Raw genomic sequence first — 18,660 nt, 5'->3', positions numbered from 1 at the left:
AATCATCATCATCATTGCACTATCACCACCACCATCACTACCACCGCCATCATCGTCGTCATTACCGCCGTCCCCGTATATGGATTGTACATTCAAACTCAAAATTTATGTAATAACAGCTTTACTGGTGCCAGTGGTGATATATAGTTGCAGTGATAACACAATACATCAGTAGTAATATGTATTAGTAACTAAAGCATATGCAATAATTATATATACAGTATATACCCAAAACATTGAGACCACTTTCTGTGTATTTTGACCAGACCTGATATTTATAAAACAATTTGAATCTCTGAATACGTTGACACTGCTTAAATTTTAAATCCAGACTGTTCCAGAGTTTTACCCCACATACAGACATACAGAATCCTTTACGAGTACTGCGAAATTTTGGTATTGAGAAGTTGTGAAATCGTCTCAAATTATGAGATTGCTCTCGCACTGTAAAAATGGATTGTAAGTTTAAGGGTAATAAATTATGGAAGGCTTTAAATAAGAATATAGATGTGTAATATTTTACATGATCATTGAATTTTAACAGTTTGGATTGAGTAAATAAATCATGGGTGTGAGCTAAAATATATACATATACACACATCACTAATAATAAATATGAGTAACTATTACATATGTACTAAATATTATACATAAAACATGTAATATTTCTACATACACCCAAGACATTTAAAGACCTCTTTCCATATATCGTGACCAGACCTGATGTTTATACAGCAATTTGAATTTCTGGATACTTTGACACTGCTTATAATGTAATCCCAAACTGTTCCAGAGTTTTACCCCACATACAGATACGCAGAATCCTTTAAGAGTAGTACGAAATTTTGGTTGTGAAAAGTTAGCAAATCTTTTCAAATTATGAGATCCGCGTTGAAGTTGAATCTTTGTGTCAAAATGATTCAATCGAAAAAAGTGCCTTCAAAACGATTTCCACTTTAAAAAAAAAGTTTAAAACTTTTTGCTTTTCAAAAAAAGTGACGTTTCAATAAAAAAATATATACAGTGTTTCAAATAAAAATATATATTTTCAAAAAACATATATTTTTGCAAATGATTTTTGTTCTTTGATTAAAAATAGTTTTTTGATTAAAGCAACTTTTATTGCGATTGAATGATTTAGACACAAATGTCCTACCCCTAATATGGCTCAAACACAAAAAGGATTGCTTCAATCAAAGAAAACAGTTTGAATGAAAAATTATGTGTTCAAATGCGAATTTCTGAGTCTCAAATATTTTTTCACATTCAAACCTTTTTTTCTACGATTGAATTATTTTTTTTTTTTTGACTGAAGTGATTTTTCTTTTGAAAATATATATTTTTTTCTTTGAAGCAACTTATTTTTTTGATTGCATAATAAAGACACAAATGTCCAAGCCATAATGTGGTCCAAACGCAATATTGCATGACTTCAATCAAAAATGCTGTTTCAATCAAAAACAAAACTTGACACATATAAAAAAAAAATGTAATCAAAGAAAAATAGTTTTCAAATATATTTTTTTGAGTTTCAAATTAATTTTTGCATTCAAACACATTTTTTTTTGATTGAAGTGACTTTTTCTTCAAATTAAAATATATATTTTGATTGAAGCAACTTTTTTTTGGATTGAATAATAAAGACACAAATCTACCTCCATACGAGAGTAGCGTGTATTAAAGATAATCATACAACAACCATTTGATTTGCCTTTCAGACCCCACTATTGGTCAGCTTTCTTTCTGAAAGAAAGCAGAACCAAGAAGTCCTATGCTAAAGAGTAAAGCAATTCCAATGACAAAGTTTTAAAGTTTTTTTTTCTACAAATGAAATGCCTCGATGCATCATTTTTTTTCTTATGAACATTTTCTAAAGCTTTATTAATGGTTTTTCTCAAGTTTTAGCGCAACGCAGAAATTAATAAATTTAATTTCTTATTATTTAATTACAGTGTTTTAAAGGGGATGTTGCGGCAAAGGGGGTGTGAGACATCAATAGAACCATTATGCGCCAAGATAACAAATATTGATAAAGTTAACAAAAAAATCAATCACATTAATGAGCAATTATCGAAAATAGATCGAAAATGACGAACATTACCGAAAGTGTTCCGGAAACAGCCGAATGGGGCGGCGACGTCACGACAAGTGATTGAAAGTCGAGGCGGAGCTAGGTGCCATTGTTTTTTAACGACGAGAGAGTAGCGTTGGGGTTTGTTTGACCAAAACATCACAACAATGGTTCAAAACTGCTGTGCTATGTGGTGTACAAATAGTTATTTATCGGAATATAGTATGCATGAGTTCCTGAACGCGAAAAAAAAAGCTGGACTACACAGAAAATGGGTAAAGTTCGTCCGTGCAAAGAGGGCTAATTTTCTAGACACCGCCTCCGGCACGCTTTTCTGTGGTGCGCATTTTCCAACTGAAAGCTTCTCGAACTATGGACAAGAGAAATCGGGTTTTGCTAAAAGATTGCTGCTCAAAGGAGATGCGGTGCCGACATACAGGCACAGCCACCTAAATGTCCCGAGATATCAAGAGAGAGACGATGACTGCTAAAGGAGGCTAAAGCTAAGCACAGGAGGGAGCAGGCAAGCTCGAAATGGCCAGAGTGAGTACTCTTTTATAATAATAATAAAAAAAAAATGTCACGCATTGGATACAGGACTCGACACATGTATAAATTATCGTTCGTAAAATATATAGAACAAATCCTCTGATCCCGTTCATATTTGTGTCTGTTGACAGAGCGAAAAGCTATGATAGCGCAATAAATGATAATTATTCTATGCATTCCTTTATTTTGCAGTCACGGTGTATCAGCTTCACAAAAAGAAATGCAAAACAAATCATTGGTGTTTCCCACACGATCTGCTGCCGATGTTTCATCAGTGTCATTGCTCCCCTCAATGACCGTTTAATTACGCTGCATTGGCGTTCGTTTGGGCTCAAATTGGGAACCTAAAACACCGATTAAAGCTTTGTAACTCTCCTCGTCACCATTAGATGAACATTCGTTACGTCCTTCTACGTCGTATTCATTGCTGAAACTAGAAACGAAATTGTCTGCCATCATCGCCGCCATTCAGTATTAAAGCACTGAGCCTTTTTCTTGTTGAAGAAACAGCCCTCACTGTCAATTCTGAATTCTCTTTTATTGACAACGAGCGGTGTTTCTTCATGAGGGAACCTGGAATATGTGCAGGACGAACACAATGCATCAGCATAAACAGCTCAAAACACCCCTAATTCTCCCCACACTAGAAGGAATTCTATTGATGCAGACAGGCCCTGCCCCCCTAGTGGCCGGTGGCACTCTCTTCACTTGTCGTGACGTCACGCACACAATCTGCCAGATCTCGGGCGCCGGTCGTTTTAGCTTGACAATCGAGCCAAATTTCTCTCATTTTCTTGTGTGTAATTACACGAAGTGGCATGATATGAATACAAAAGGCATGCGTTTATGGATAAATGATGGAATATCAAAATTTTCCCAGGGCGCTACATCCCCTTTAACTAATTTCAGTGCATTTTATTTATACGGGCTATTATTTATTTTATTATGTATTTATGTTTTACAAATGCTATGTAGTATTTATTTATATTCTATATTTTATGTTGTATAATTTCAGTTCCTAACAAAAGGACCATAGTATTGCAGTAGCAAAGAAATGTTCACTGACTCAAAGATTGCATGGGTAAGTTAATTTTATGAATTGACCTTTTTAATTTCATTCTCCAAAATATTGTTGTGCACTGTAATTTTACTCAAGCATATAAAAGTGTATGAAAAATGCATAAATATAGTTTTTGGGATTTCTTTCCCATTTGACAATATTACCAAAAAATTCCTATTATTTTAAAAATAGTTTCATTTTTGTTTCATATTGCACGCTATATAAAACGTTGTAAGATCAGTTTTGTAAGGGCATACGTCACTATTTGGAAGATTGCCAACGGCCTCGGGTTTACTGGTATGTCATCCGCTACAATATTACCTATGTTAGATAAGGGATTATAAGGGCTCATAATTATTATGATGTTACTTAAACATTCCTCTCTATAAATGAATTAGCTAATTTGAATTAAGAGACCCTTATTGTAAAGAATTGCCTAAGTTGTACTTCTACAGTGTTTTGTGTTGACCAACATGTAATTTAGATGTTTAATCATGAATAAATAGACCGTTAAATGTGAATGACTGTTTCATAAACTGAAAATAATACAATCGTTCATTTCATCCCTACTGACCGCCAGAAGGCGGGGCTGACCAGGAGTGCAACAGTTTGCGGTTCAAAGCCGAACTGTACGGTTCGCCCTGTACGGTTCAATACGCCTTTATGAACCACGCCTTTTCGGTTTTGCAATTAATTTTTTCCGAACGCTTGTGGAATGAATTGGTCAAGCTCTGTGTGCGACGTGAAGCACAGCTGCGGAGAAATTCCCGCCCCGCCGCAAGTGAATCTCCGATCGCTGTCAAGCACCTGTGTAATAGAAGCCGAGTAACGCCCTCTCTCGCTTACGAGCGAAGTGAAAGTGAAACAAGAAAGAAAACAAAAAGCTATGGCGTGCGGAGGAGTGGAGAGACCGAATTTTGAGGAAGCACTGGCTTCTTTCAAATCTGCGGTGTGGCAACATTTCGGTTTCCCCGTGGACTACAATGCGGTGGGAGAGAAAATAGGAGGGAGAGAAAATATTGAAGAAAAAAAAAACAATTTGCAAGCATTGCTCAGCGCTTGTTCCCTATGCTAATGGAAACACTTATAACATGACTACGGCACCTCAGCCGGCATCACCCACAGATATCACTTTCTCAGAGCAAGACAACCCCGGAGATGACACCAGTGAAAACACACGGCGGGCTTCGTGAAGTTATTTGCAACGCTTGACCCGCGTTACATTGTTCCCTCGCAGACATATTTCACCAACAACGTATTCCCCGACATTTATGAAAAAGCACGCAAAGCCATCGAAGATGACTTTGCTAAAGCACATAGTTTCGCCGTGACCACTGATAGTTGGACATCCCGTGCTACAGAGTGCTACTACCTAACTGTGACGGTCCACTATAATTCATACCTTTCAAGTTGTAAGGTCTCGGCGTAATTTGTACAGGTGAGCACTCATTTTTAAATGTGTACGCCGTACGTTACGTTCAAATTCTGTTCGTTTTTCGTGCATTACGTGTTTTTTTTTCCTCTGTTCGTCAATACGTTGGTTGAATGACGTGAGAAAAGTCAGAGGCACGGAGTGGGAAGAGTGTTTGTTGTGTAGTTATAGCAAATACAATGTTAGGCTAGGTGGCTCCCACATTTCCTGACTGTAGCCGACAGCCTACAACCTACGCCTAGATATCTCATGCATATAGAACTACATGCGAAATTACAGGCTAGGTAGCGTTAGTAAACAGCCGCCATTTTAGAGCAGTAAACTTCTCAGAAAAGGCTCTGTTGTAGTGAACCTTCCTAGTGAACCTAAGTAACTTTTTATTTAAAATACTCCTAAAACGGCAAAATCTTGACTTGAGTCTATCTTTAAATGATGAAACAGTTTTAAAATTTTCACATGTCAAAAGTAGACAGAAAGGAATTAATGCAAAAACGGAACAATTTTATCAACTTTAAAGGTTGATTCAGAACTATAAATGGCCTCCAAACAAAGCAAAGGTTACTCTGTTTTTTGTTTTTTTCTTTTGAAAAAAAAAGAAAAAAAAAACATGAAAGGTAACACTAGTTACTTTGCCAAGTACGGTAACTTTTTTTACTACTGTGTGTGTATTTCATTAGTCAGTCACTAAACTAGCCAAAGAGCTAAGAGGCATTTTAACAGTCAAACATGTTTACATTTTAAGTGTTTATTTCATTTTCTTAAAAGCAAAATAAAGACAGTTTAAAAAAAAAAATGCAAAAAGCAAACCGAAACCGAACCGTGATTCCAAAACCAAGGTTCAAACCGAACCGCTTTCACCGTGTTACCAATTCTGCCCTTCTTGGTAATTGGGGGAGTTTTCAACTGCTCGCCGCAGTGAGGAGTGAACCGGCGATTCACTTGATTCGTTGTCATCCTTCACTGCATCAGTCCCTCTTTTTTCACCTCTTTTATCAACACCATCGTCGTTTTGGGGCTTTTTGAAGAAACGTCGGGCACTCAGTTGCCTTGACATTTTTCCGAGTAAGGCCAACGACGTATGCATCAAGAGAGACAATAGCTAACTAATATGCTCACTCGCCACCCTGTGGTCTGGGGTGTGAAATGCAACCTGTCAAGATGACAGATGGACTTCAGTTTTTTCCGTCACCGTTGTAAAAAAACGGTCAACGACGGAAAATATTCGGTTAACGCGACCCCTGGGTGGAACATATTTTTCTTTGTTTGTGGCTTGTTTTTCCTCGATTTCAGTCACTTAACTAAACCGAAGCCTCGACGACGTGTCCAGCATTAGCCACATACCCAAAAGGCTCTCAAAGTGCTTTACAACAAAAACATGGCTCAAGACAAAAGGCAGGAAAGTATGATACAATGACATTTAAAAAAAAAAAAAAAAATGAGGGCAATGAAAACTTTTGACAATAATGTGGATGCACATCATACAAGGATTGGACAAAGCATGTGTAAGGCACCCAAAGTACCAATCCTCAAAAGAATATGTAGATCTACAGCAGTGTTGTTTTTGTTAACAAAGACCATAACGAAAATATTTGGTCAACGAACAATTTTTTTAATGGCGATGATGAGCTGAAAACGTGGCTTGGGAGACTACAACATAACGAGACGGATGGCAGTTTTTGTCTGACGCGGAGACAACAAGACGAAAATGCCACATAGTTTCTGTCATATGTTGACAATGCTTGAGCCAGCGGGATATTTTCATATTGTCCGTGGAGTACGTCAGCTTGCATCGTAGCAGTGTTTGGGTTGCGTCACTCATGTGAGAAGCGCAGAGCCTCTTCCTTACTCTCCTCACTGGAGTTTTGGATGCGTTTTCAAGCTCGGCTGCGCGCCATCTCGCTTTTCTTATCTTGGCAAGAGAGTATATACAATGCTGTTTTAACCTTTAAAGGTCTATGCTGAGCGATCATCACACAGTAAATGCAACTCGTCATGTTAGCATAGCATTCAGGTTAGCATTAGAATCAATTTTAGCGTAGCGAGCACCCTCTTAAATAAATAAAGACCACTTTTTTTTTTAATGTACAATTCAAAGTGGGTTTCATTGAAAATAATGTTCTTTTCCTGCAGAGTGAATTATTATCACTAAGTTTGCATTTTCCTTCTAGATGCTACAATATGTGCTTGCTCACCTACAGAATGTTTATTCAAAATTGTTGAAAACCTTTATTTTTGGACCAACATTTTTGAATTCTTCAGACGAAAACATGGAGTACCTGTCCACTAAAACTAGACAAAATTTATATGAGATTTCCTCCACTACAGCTAGAGAAATATGGGGTTATATTGCTGACACTATTCTGAGCGAGCAATAATGGAAATTGAGCAAAAATAACCTAGATTTCGAGCACAAAAAATATATTGAGCAAGCAGTTAAAGATTTTAAGCGAGCAATCGTAGATTTTGAGCACAGAAAATAATATTGAGCAAAAAAAAAAAAACCTACTCTGTGCCGCTCAATTCCCCCTCCTGCTCTCGCTCCGTATCTCGACTCCTCTGCTCATCGGTTTCTTTTCTCTGCGCACTAGGGATGGGCGGATCGATACGAAAATATCAATATTTCGATCCAGCGCGTTAAATTTTAGGTATCGATCCCCAAGCAAAAGTATCGATATCTGGAATTAATATATTATATTTTCTTTGTCAATTTTGGGGTATATTTTTGTGCACACATTTTGTACTACTTTTCCCTTTTGCATTCTACACGCACGTAAGCAGTGCACACACATAAGTAGGGATGGGAATCGAAATCCGATTCCAATTCGGAAGTGGTTCCGAGTGTTTCGAGGCCTCGACATCACAATGAAAAAGCCTTAACGATCCCTTTAACGATTCCTAAAGACGTGTATTGCGTCGTGACGTGTCTTGTTGTCCAGACGCATCAAACTAGCATGACGCCAAGAACCACTCGCTCCAAAGTTTGACTACACTTCACCAGGAAAGAGTGTGAAAATGAAAGGTTAGGAAGGGTAAGCACAAGCATTGCAGCCATAAACATAACAATGACAGCACGTAGGTTCAAACGCTCGAAAGTGTGTCTTCACTTCACGAGGAAAAATTACAACAAAGCGACTTGCAGTCATTGCAAGGTGGAGATAACTGCATCGGGAGGGAATACGACTGCGCTGTCCTCACAGAGAGGCTAAGGCTCAGTCCTGGCTATACAGCTAGCTAAACTCCCAAATGACGATGCAGAAGACGTTGGTATAATTTGCTGACTTTATTCAACCATCATTTGAAGAGTGAAACTAAGAATAGAAATGAAACAAATCGCTTTCGTCCCCAATAACAAACAGGTTTGCATCAACGTAAATCAGCGATGATTAGCTGCTAATAACAGTATGGTTAGCATTCGTTCGCTAGCATTAGCACATCGTTCAAACCACTACACAACTGGATTTAAGTGTCCGATCGCGAGTGGAAACACAACAACAACAACACAAAAGATGATACATACAGGCGTTGCTTCTGTAGATATTAACATTAACAAAGAACGTAGGCTCGTAGAAGTGTTTCCCTCTCTCACCAACACGCTCACTCGCTTGGATGCGGCATTTCTTCTTCGGGTGTAAGCGCGTCCCCAAACTGCGGCCCGCGGCCCAAATACGGCCCGCCTCCACATTTGGTCCGGCCATTTTGATTTTTGTTTTTTTTCCTCAATCGTGTTATTTATTTCCTGGCCTTTTCCTTGAAGAATTCAGAGAGGGTTATTTGGTTATTATCTATTTAATTAATAGTGTTTTATTATTAATTATTATTATTACTATTATATTATATTATTATTTTTATTTTATTTACTTTCATTCCGTGAAGAATCCAGAAAGGGTTATTTGATTGTGGCTTTCTGAAAAACAATAATTTTTTACATTTATGCACTTCTGCAATCGTCACACTTTTCTGTTTTTTTTTCTTTCCAAAATCTGTTTGAAAATTGTGTTAGTAAAATAAAATTCAAAAACGGCAAGTGACTATTGATTATTGGATTTGTTTTTAGTGATCTACAATTTGAGGGCGGTAACATGCTACTATTAATTCGTTCTTTAATTAGATCAAAAATATTTAATTTTGGTAGATTAAAATTTGATCAAATACAACGTGTAGCAGGGAAATGTTCTGTGCATATGAATTTAAGGGTCATCGTTAAAGAGTGAGACTGACTAATCAGAGTTTGTTGTTGATGGATTGGTTTGTGAGTTTGAGGGAAACTGCTTTGCTCGTTATTAAAAGCAGCAGTTTTCCATTGCAAAGCATATTTGACACAAAAAGACTTAATAGTTTTTGAGTGCTTGATGTAGTTGTACATTAGATATCATGAGAATGGCTGACAACACTGCAGGGTTGTTATATATATATATAGGTTTTAATAAGCAAATGCTTCATCCTACTCCTTTTTGGACACAATGAATACATTCTAATATTATTATTATTATTGTCTTGAATATTGTTGCTGTTATCTCAAGTATTATAATTGGTTTGTCTGATTTTGTATGTTTTTTATTTTCTCATGTCCAAAATAAAGCATTCATTCATTCATCATGGACTACTCTGTGTCTTCCTAGTAAATGTCTTGTCTTTCAAAGAGTCCAATACCTCAAATGTTACTGCTGCTTCATCATCAGCTATGTCCTTTTTTTTTTTCTTTTCAATTTTCATCCTTTTCACATCTTTCGTAGGTTTTCCCTTTCTTCCTTTTCTTTTTGGTGCTGGATCTTTAATGCGGTCCAAGATCTCATTGGTGGGTTCCTCTGCGACAACCACCTTGATTGGTGCTTTTTTCTTTACAGTTTCAGGTGATCTGCTCCAAGCAGATGTCGTCCTTAAAACAGTTTTTTCTTCTTCACGAGCTTTGCCTTTCTTAGGCGGCCTTCCTCTTTTTCTGGTAGCCCTCGTGGCGATGCATGCATCCTCTTCCAGAGAGTCTGGGACAAATGTTATGGCAGTTTGCTCTTGTGTCCTTCCCCGGGTACTCCGCCTCCTACTACACACAGGAGTGTTACTAGAATCGTTAGCTTGTACAGAATCAACCAGGAGGTACTTCTCAGGCTCAGGAGTTTTGGCAGTGATGTGCTCCTGCTTCTTTGGAGACTCTTTACACTCTTGAATCTTAGGTGGTTCTGAGACAGTCTTCTCATTGTCTGTGGAAGCTGGCTGATCCTCCACAGAATCAATCCCCTGGTATGCTTCCGTTTCCTCCTTTTTGTCTTTATGTTCCGAGAAAGCAGTGTCTTCTTTGGCCTCTCTGAATTTACTATTATGGTCAGCTGAGAGTTGATTCTCAACCACATCCTCGATCGCAGAGTGGGATTCTGCAATCTGCTCTCTGTCTACATCTTCTTTCATGTCAGTTATCTCCTTTCCTCTTTGGCTCTTGTTCTGCTCTTCAAGGTTTGGTGTGTCAACTGGTGCAATCTGCTCTTTTTCAGCATTGTCAACGTGACTAATGTTTCCCTGCTGAGAAACCTCTTGAAGCTCAGAGCGGCCATCCTCCGATACATCAAGTTTCTCGTCTGAAAGAGGTTTCTGGTCATCACCCAACATGATCAGCAAATGCTTTTCTTCGCAAGTAGTGGGAGTCTCCTGTGTTAGAGATCCCTGGGATGAATCCTTTGATTTTTTAGCTTTACTTTGGGCTCTGGTGGAATCTCTAACAGGTGAAGAAACAGTCCCTGATGAGAGGCTGGTGGCCCTTGAGGAAGCTGAAGAGGATGATTTGGAGTTCTTAGACTCTTTTGAGGCTCTTGTTTTGTTCTGTTTAGACTCAGGAGGGAAAGAATGTCTCTTGGAATGAGAGGGGGCTTCACTGCTGTCCTCCTGGTTACCAACTTCACTGATTGTGATAAAGTCATCAATGTCAAAGGGTTGCTGGTCACAGAGAGTGACATTGTTGTTTTCCACCTGAATGGAGACAACAGAATTCAACATTTTCCAACCACCATCACGGAAATCTGAAAGACAGATGAGACTAGAGGGGCCCGCATCACTTTGTGTTGGCCGCATAAGCAAATCGTACACATTAGGGGTGTAACGGTACACAAAAATCTCGGTTCGGTACGTACCTCGGTTTTAAGGTCACGGTTCGGTTCATTTTCGGTACAGTAAGAAAACAAAATGCAAAATATAAATATCCTAGTTGTTTATTACACACTTTTGTGCTTTCAACAATAGGAACATTAGCCTATACAAAGCTAGAATTCTGCTCAAAAATAGAAAATACAATATTCTGAAATGTAGATATTTTGAAAAACAAAATAAAAATAAATAACATTGGCTAAGAATTTTTCTTTAAAAAAAATATCTGATGTGCAACACTGAACAGCTGCAACACTGAACAGTTTCAAGTTTCTCATTAATTTTACGACCACAGCCTCGAAAAGTAAGGGTTATTAGGGCTGTCAAACGATTAAAATTTTTAATTGAGTCAAACACAGCTTAAAAATTAATTAATCGTAATTAATTGCAATTCACACCATCTCTAAAATATGCCATATTTTTCTGTAAATTATTTTTGGAATGGGAAGATAAGACACAAGACGGATATATACACATTCAACATACTGTACATTAGTACTGTATTTGTTGATTATAACAATAAATCCACAAGATGGCATTAACATTAACATTCTTTCTGTTAAAGATATTTTCTTTTTCTCTGCAAAAACACAGAGCCTTAGAACAGTAACAAAAACAGTTTTATTTATAATGTGTGCAAAGTGTGTGTAGTGTACACATAAATGTGGCCCTCTTCCCTAATCATCCTCTAGCCAGTCGCTGAGGCATTCTAACTTATTTACATTTTCTGAGAGTTGTTCCATCTATATTCTTTTTTAATTTGAATTCCCCACCCAAAGGGCCAACCTGATTTTCTTTCATGTTTACATTTAACCGTTACCCACGCTGCTCACTGCACTTCTCAGTGGTACGACGGCCCTGGCCGTTTAATTGCTATCTTTTTTGAGACTGTCAGTCAGCTGATCGTCGCGTCCGCCAGCTGGCTGCCTCCCCTCCCAACGTGACTTACTCTGATTGATGCCGGACGGGCAGACGACGACGCCGCCGCTGATGGACCACCCGAGGAAGGGTGCCAACTTAAAAAACTAGCCGCTAACTGTCATGTATCTATTGTGCAGAGCTTTGTTTATATTTGCGGCAATAACAACACTTGCTTTACGGCAGCTAAGCCAATACAAGGTAGTTTGAGCTCGCATCAAACTTCTTGTACTAGTGTGTTGTATTGTGCCTGAGTCTTGTCAACCAAATAAAGGCAGCGTTAACAAAAGTCATCTGACCGCTCGTCATTTTACGGTCAACACTCAGAGTTCGCAACTTCGCATTTGACAGCATACGTGCCGCGTAACTCCTCGCTAGCTGTTTGCTCACCATTCATTCACCTGTGCATTTGATCGCTATTTTGTTACACTCCTGCTTTTTCGGTAAGGTATTTTGTGTTCATTCATTCTTGGATGGTTTTTGTTCACCACTGTAAATAAGAGCACCCCAGCAGTAGAGGTAAACTACAGTTTTCGTTCAACCTGTTTTGTTTAGTGTACAAGCCAGGGTAGCTGCTGTCTTGTTATTTCCTTTTTACGATCAGGGTTTAGTTAGCGGGTGGGGATTAGGTGTAGTTTCATTTTGTTTGTTGTTTTGGCCTGGGCTTACGCTAAAACCAGCTTCTTCCGCATTTTGTATATTTTGTTCATTGCGAGTTCGACTTGTGTGAATAAATTTGTGTCCACTTGCAACTTGTGTGCGTGGCTCGTTTTATGTTACGCCCAAGCCGTCCGTGGGACGTAACAGTGGGATTACGGGATGCATGAGCAGGCATTTAGCGCTTGCGTTAAATGCGTCAAACATTTTAACGTGAATAATTTGAAAAATTAATTACTGTCCGTTAACGCGCCAAATTTGACAGCACTTTACACTACGTCAGAAACTCGTTCGGTACGCCTCCATTCCGAACCAAGGACCAAGTACCGAAACTGTTCAATACAAATACATGTACCGTTACACCCTTAGTACACATCAATATGATGTTTTGTGTCAAAATGTGAAGTTCAGTAGATTCTAAAGCAAAGACTTACCATTGCGTCCACACGTTTCACAAGGGTTTCATCTTTACCGAGGACCAACGTGTCTTGAACAGGGAGAGCCTCTTCTCTCTGTACAGCTGTCTCATCGTTACTGCCAACTGTAGGCAGTAGTGTCTCGTTGTCAACACAGGGTGAAGCTGACAGTGGCCCATCTTCCACCTTTACTGAAACATTCTCTTTATCGTCCTGAAACTCAGGAATGGCAGTGGACTCCCCATCAATTGAACATTCTGCTTTCTGACAGTCCTCTTCAGTCGCCATTTCTACACACTCTGACATGAGCCCCGCTGTAGGTTGTTCTGAGTTAACAGAGGGAGCGGCGGTAGTCCCAGGGTCCACTGTCGGTTCACCTGCAGCAGGTGGGTTGGCCTCACTACTTCTGTCCTTACCATCCTCGCCGAGATCCAGGGTAATATCAGTTGAATCCTGAAGGCGCTGGTTCAGGCTTTCAATGCTAAAATCAAACAAACCTGCAGTTATTCTGTCATGACTTGATGGTAATATATTATTGGAAATCCTTACTTCTCAAACCTTTGAATTGCTTTCCTAGAACAAGCACAAACATGAGTTCGTGAATATTATGTATAATGTTAAATACACACAAACTTGCATTGAAAGAAATGGAAACCAACCAGGTGCTGCTGAAACTTGAACTGACTGAAAAATGTTTGCATTCCTGCAGCACACGCGCAACTCCCACCGAGTCTGCCATCTCGATGCATATCTATAGGGGTGAGATCATCATTAAAATAGAGTGACAATACCCGTCATTGGTCTAGATTTGCAATCAGGGATATTTCAATTGTTGTACCCGGTTGGCCAATGGGAGGAAGTTGAAAACCTCAGCATGTCTGGAGATCAAATGTAGAAGAAGTCCAATGTTGCCTTGGTGGGACAAGGTGATCTCTACACAAAGTAGACGCTGGGCCAGTGACTCTACCTCACCAATGCGCTGACAGACACAAAAGAAAAGAAGAATCCCTTAAGTCGTACCCACATGCTACCTCAGATGGCATGCATCCTAAAAACTCACAGAGCTGCTTAGCTGCATCAGCGACCTGTACATGTTCTCCTGCCAACAGAGGACAAATTAAATGGTCATTGACACCATATATTGGTAAGTTTACTCTCGTGCATACCTCGGTGTTTTGAGCATGCATTGGCCGCAGGACAAAGTGCAACCCAAGCCGGCGGCCGTTCAACCTAAATGTACGAACACCCAAGTGGCATTGGACAAAGCGGCAGCACGCATCCCAATCACTAAAATGCACAAAGGCCTGTAGAATAAGAAAGGTGCTATGAGCACTGGCTGTCCAAAATCTGTGCAACTCTGCAAGGCTGCAGTGTCCTCACCCTCCTCTGGAGCGGCAGCACAATCACATTGTAGTACAGAGACCGAAGGTCCTTCTGAGAAAAATATGGCCATGCAAGTTTGGCTACATCTTCGTGTTTGAAGTAATCTTCAGGCAAATTTGTCAACATGATTGTTGGCGACGCACCCAGCTGCCTGGCCTCGTTGATGTCGCTTTCCTTTTCGACAGTCAGGAACTCTGCAAAAAGAAGACCAGGCTGGCATTACTTACTCCCAACATCACACTGGCATCTGAAACGGCGGGATCACGGCTCTCACCGGGGATTATGAACCACGGGTTAACAGTGGAGAAAAGAAAGGGTTTTGCCCTCATTGTCAGGTAAAATGGGGATGAGGTGAGTTCAGGAATGCCAAATGTACAGGTTTCAACAGTTGCCCCAGCAAATGCCAAATCAGGCACGGCCTTATTCGGAAACCTTTGTGCTGTAGAGAGAAGAAAGTGTACTAATAATATCGGTTACCGATAATTATCGGCCGATAATGGCAATTATAACGTCACACAGATAATCCAGATTTTAAAAAATTCAACCGATAATGCAATCTGATAATTATATACTGGATTTAGCCTCCAAATGTGCGCAAACAAAGCAGTTTTGTCCACTTCTCCACTGCAGCCTCCTCAACCCCTCCTCTCTCTGAAGCCCCTGAGGGAGGAGGGGTTGAGGAGTATGGCGTCATAGAGGAGGCGGAGTTACACAACAGAGTTGAGGCAATATTATGGCGGATCTCACTAACGTAGGTTGTTTTCCGTGTGGTAAACAAACGTCGCTCTCGCCATCTACAAAACATGATCTGCAGAAGTTCCTTGAGGCAGAAAGAAATAGTCCTCATTTAACACCACTAACCCAGCAGCCATTTAAAACTGCATCACAAAGATTTTTGGAATGAATACGAAGCTGCTGCTAGCGCGAATGCTACAGCTAAACACACATAAACTAAGCTAAACTACGGGGCTTGTGACCATAGAGAGACGCTGCGGCCTTCCCGGAGTCGGGTTGTTTAGGAACACTGGTGGTAAACTCCATCTAAGGCAGGGGTCCCCAACCTTTTTTTGCACCACGGACCGGTGTAATTTGGGTCTTTTTTTCACGGACCGGTGTCCTGTCAAATTTTGCTCCCTTATAAAATTTTGCTTCCAAAGCTTTGGCGGTGAAAAATGCCCTCTCTTATATTCAGTTGGACTCTCAATGTTATCCAATGGTGCTAAAAAACTATTTACATCATAAACATACATGTGCAACACGGAAATGGCGTAAATTAATGCTTAACGACACGGCGAAGTCGTTAAGTGAGAGGGCTACGTGCAGTTGTTGTGTGCACCGAACATGGCAAACGTAAGTTAATATTTCTTTCTTTAAAGAACGTTTGTAGTGTGTACTTTGGAATCGCTGCATTCGCTGTCCTTTTTAACGTTACGCGCATGCTAACTTTGTCAGAACACCGGCAATGTGCGGCAGAAAAATACAGCAAATATAAAATAGCATTTGTTTTTAGCCCTGTCGTGTTAAGTGCAGGGAAAAAATACAACTCACCCGCTGAATCAGTGGGACGCCGGAGTTTGTTTCGTTGAGACGAGATGGTCCCGAGATGGAAGTGTGAGAGAAGCTAGCATCACAAATACACGATGTTGGAAATTGTAGCACAGTTTTCAGCGTGCTCCTAGCGATGTCAGGATATTCCGAAATGACTTTAATCCAGAACTTCGGTAGAGTTGTTGTCTCAAATGTACATTTATGGTTGCCGTGATTTGCGATCTCTACAAGCTGATATTTCTCTTGCACAGACATGCTCGAATCACTCGGTTTATTCACATACGGGTCACGAATTCACTCCTTCGCAGTTCGTGGGTCTTTACTGATTGGGAAGTAGCATAAATTTTGTTTTCTTTGAGGTTGTAGGCACATCTTCTGGCTCGTCAGGTTCCCTTTTCCCCGTAAATAGTCTGTCCAAAGACGTCTGTTATTTAGTCATTCTAGTGTGGGGGCTAATTATTTCCGGGAAGAAATGTGATTGGCGACGACCTACGTCATACGTTATTATCGAGTCCAAGCGCGCATAGATATACAAAACGAGATTTAGTGCTAACAGCCCAATCAATGCATTTCTATGACGACTTCCTATCCTGTAGTTGTATATCTAGAGTAGACAGGGATATTGGTGTGTTAAGCGGCACAGGCCAAACTCAATTGGCCAGAATGCAGTCCTTAATAAATTATTTATCATTTCTGCGCGGCCCGGTACCAAATGCGCCATGGACCGGTGCCGGTCCGCGGCCCGGTCGTTGGGGACCCCTGATCTAAGGCTAAACACCGGCAAGGAGACTGATAGTCGACAAGTAGCCGTCTTCCGACGGACCCCGCCGCTCTGGCCGCTCTAGCTGTGCCCTATTGCCCGGCGGCGGGACCTCCGGCGTACACCCCGGTTTCTCGAGCGTTCCCCCACGGCGTGCAGGACGAGAGGCGCGTGCCTCCGTCCGGAGCAGAGCCATGCCCCAAATACACCGCGGTGAGACGGCCAGAGCGGGCGGATATAACACCGGTACGAACGTAGCTGCCGCCACCACTCATCTCCGTTTCAACTCATCGTGCACTACGGCGGCCGGACGGACTGAAGGGCACAGGCGGGAGGAGATGCCGGACGAGAGACGTTTTTTTTTTTTTTCCACCAAAGTGACCGGAGAGCCCAAGCTCCGGATAAAAATATAATGCAGTTCATACGACCACCAGTCTTCATGAAAAACATGCCGATTACATGAGTTTCACTACGGACATTTGGACAAGTGATGTCAAGTAAGCATGCTTTGGCACAGTGGTTAGATGATAATTGTAACATGCAGCAAACCACTACAAGAAGTCAGCCAGTCAGTAATGCATTCAGTACGCTGCAAATTTATGACGTCTTAATCAGATCATTCTTCTTAAATCTAGTCAAATAATTTTTCCCATTTTGTTTTGAGTGTTAAAGCTCTGGTGTGAACTAATTTCTTCACATGCCAAATAGGGTCACAAGTAAAGTAATTAAACATTGTCCACCAAATAAAGCATGAAAAAATAATTTATATGTTGTATATTTGACAAAATAATCGCGTTACCGAAGTTCGAGCCTGAAAGGGGACGAACCCGGAAGTGATACGTCACACCGGGGACAGCGCTGGCAGCTCCATACATACGGCCGCCAAACAAAGCCCTTCAAACAATGATTCAAACAGCGATATAAGCAATACACCGAGCGCAAGGGAGGAGATCCAAGTTTTTGAAGAGTTGGGGGAAGAAGAGGAGCTTTGAATATATATGTTGGATCTAACATGTATTAGCCAGACGCTAATCAGAATGCAAACAATGTACCTAGACTACCTGACATGGAATGGATACAAGACCCATCGAGATTACAACATTGGTAAGATATAGGCTGTTATTATTTTTATGATTTGAAGATGCAGGCATTTGCACATAATGTTATGTTTTTGTCTATCTGATGACATTGTTAAAAAAAAATAATAATCAAACTTCATGTTCATTTCGGCAGATCCGGCAGCTCTCGTGCATATAAAATAATAATATAAAAACGTTGGGGGGAAAGAAGATGTGTCTTCGATGGCTTTCTCCACTTTATTGTGGCAACAATAAGAAAATAAAATAATAGCGGACTGCCGCCACATTCGACCGCGAAGTTTTGCTTCTCGCCGATCTCCTCCTCACCTCCCACTCCAGCGTCTCTTAAACGGATTGTGCATGTCTTGCTATGAGCTTTTTGTTTACAAATGTATCGAACACACGACGCGCTGACAACCTTGTCTCTTTATTAACACATGGAGCAGTTCTTATGGAAAAGTTAGAACACAGCTCGGCACAGCTCTCGGCAGGAATTAGCGTCTAATGGCGTGAGGAAATATAGTTTTTTTACACAAGCGAACAGATTACAAAGCACCACTTCAGTGTTGTCCCAAGACTACATATCCCATGATTCACTGCGTGACCTGCGCGCTCGCTGATTCGCTGCGAGATTGACTCAATGGCTACGCTAAACCAA

General features: G+C 40.4%; 1 protein-coding gene across 4 annotated transcripts in view; it reads right to left on the bottom strand.

Annotated features, from left to right (window-relative positions):
• LOC130927841 (uncharacterized) overlaps positions 1-18,660 on the bottom strand; it is a 238,216-nt gene that overhangs the window by 180,416 nt on the left and 39,140 nt on the right. Inside the window, exons 32-41 of one of the 4 annotated variants that reach the window (XR_009066531.1) lie at positions 14,890-15,054; positions 14,613-14,809; positions 14,399-14,536; positions 14,293-14,331; positions 14,071-14,211; positions 13,892-13,983; positions 13,782-13,805; positions 13,251-13,713; positions 8,294-11,067; positions 6,276-7,508 (exon numbers count right to left, since the gene is read on the bottom strand). Coding sequence is in view for 2 of the 4 variants with exons in the window: in XM_057853923.1 (XP_057709906.1) it covers positions 9,706-11,067; positions 13,251-13,713; positions 13,782-13,805; positions 13,892-13,983; positions 14,071-14,211; positions 14,293-14,331; positions 14,399-14,536; positions 14,613-14,809; positions 14,890-15,054 (2,621 nt within the window). In the remaining 2 variants the exon portion in view is untranslated. Of the gene's footprint in view, positions 1-1,490; positions 7,509-7,581; positions 11,068-13,250; positions 13,714-13,781; positions 13,806-13,891; positions 13,984-14,070; positions 14,212-14,292; positions 14,332-14,398; positions 14,537-14,612; positions 14,810-14,889; positions 15,055-18,660 lie in introns of those variants that run through there. The other 3 variants (XR_009066529.1, XM_057853923.1, XM_057853924.1) reach the window with 3 other exon arrangements.

This window comes from Corythoichthys intestinalis, chromosome 13, assembly GCF_030265065.1.
Source record: "Corythoichthys intestinalis isolate RoL2023-P3 chromosome 13, ASM3026506v1, whole genome shotgun sequence".
NCBI classification, from domain to species: domain Eukaryota; kingdom Metazoa; phylum Chordata; class Actinopteri; order Syngnathiformes; family Syngnathidae; genus Corythoichthys; species Corythoichthys intestinalis.
Note: the sequence above shows the minus strand (reverse complement) of the source record. Positions and strands in the feature narration are given on the sequence as shown.